Source organism: Penaeus monodon, chromosome 34, assembly GCF_015228065.2.
Source record: "Penaeus monodon isolate SGIC_2016 chromosome 34, NSTDA_Pmon_1, whole genome shotgun sequence".
Classification (NCBI taxonomy): Eukaryota; Metazoa; Arthropoda; class Malacostraca; order Decapoda; family Penaeidae; genus Penaeus; species Penaeus monodon.
In genome coordinates this window covers 30472594-30472901 of record NC_051419.1, presented here as the reverse complement: position 1 = coordinate 30472901, position 308 = coordinate 30472594, and the positions used below count along the sequence as shown (strand labels likewise).

Genomic DNA, 308 nt, shown 5'->3' with positions numbered 1-308 from the left:
CCATCCTCACGCCCATCTTCCACGTCCCCCCACGCCCCTTTCTCCCCCCCCCCTCCCCCCACCTATCCTCACCTGGTTCCTGCGTGGGTAGTGCCCAATGACCCTGGTGGCGACGCAGCAGGCGATGTCGTCCTGTGAACAAGACCCGATCGTCGACTGCTGGACGTCTGGACGGAGAAACAACCCTATGTTATGATTTCCTGTTCGGCGCGTCACTGGTTTTTATATGTAGGGGTGTTTATATGTATATATAGAGGGGTGACTTGGGTTATGTAAATTACTTTTTTTGTGTGTTGTAGGAACTTTTC

At 52.9% G+C, this 308-nt stretch overlaps 1 protein-coding gene across 1 annotated transcript in view; it reads right to left on the bottom strand.

The window, feature by feature from the left end:
- LOC119594705 (D-threo-3-hydroxyaspartate dehydratase-like) overlaps positions 1-308 on the bottom strand; it is a gene marked incomplete at its 5' end in the record, with an annotated part of 15316 nt that overhangs the window by 3727 nt on the left and 11281 nt on the right. The window contains 1 exon segment of the mRNA XM_037943763.1: positions 73-167. Coding sequence (XP_037799691.1) covers positions 73-167 — 95 coding nt within the window.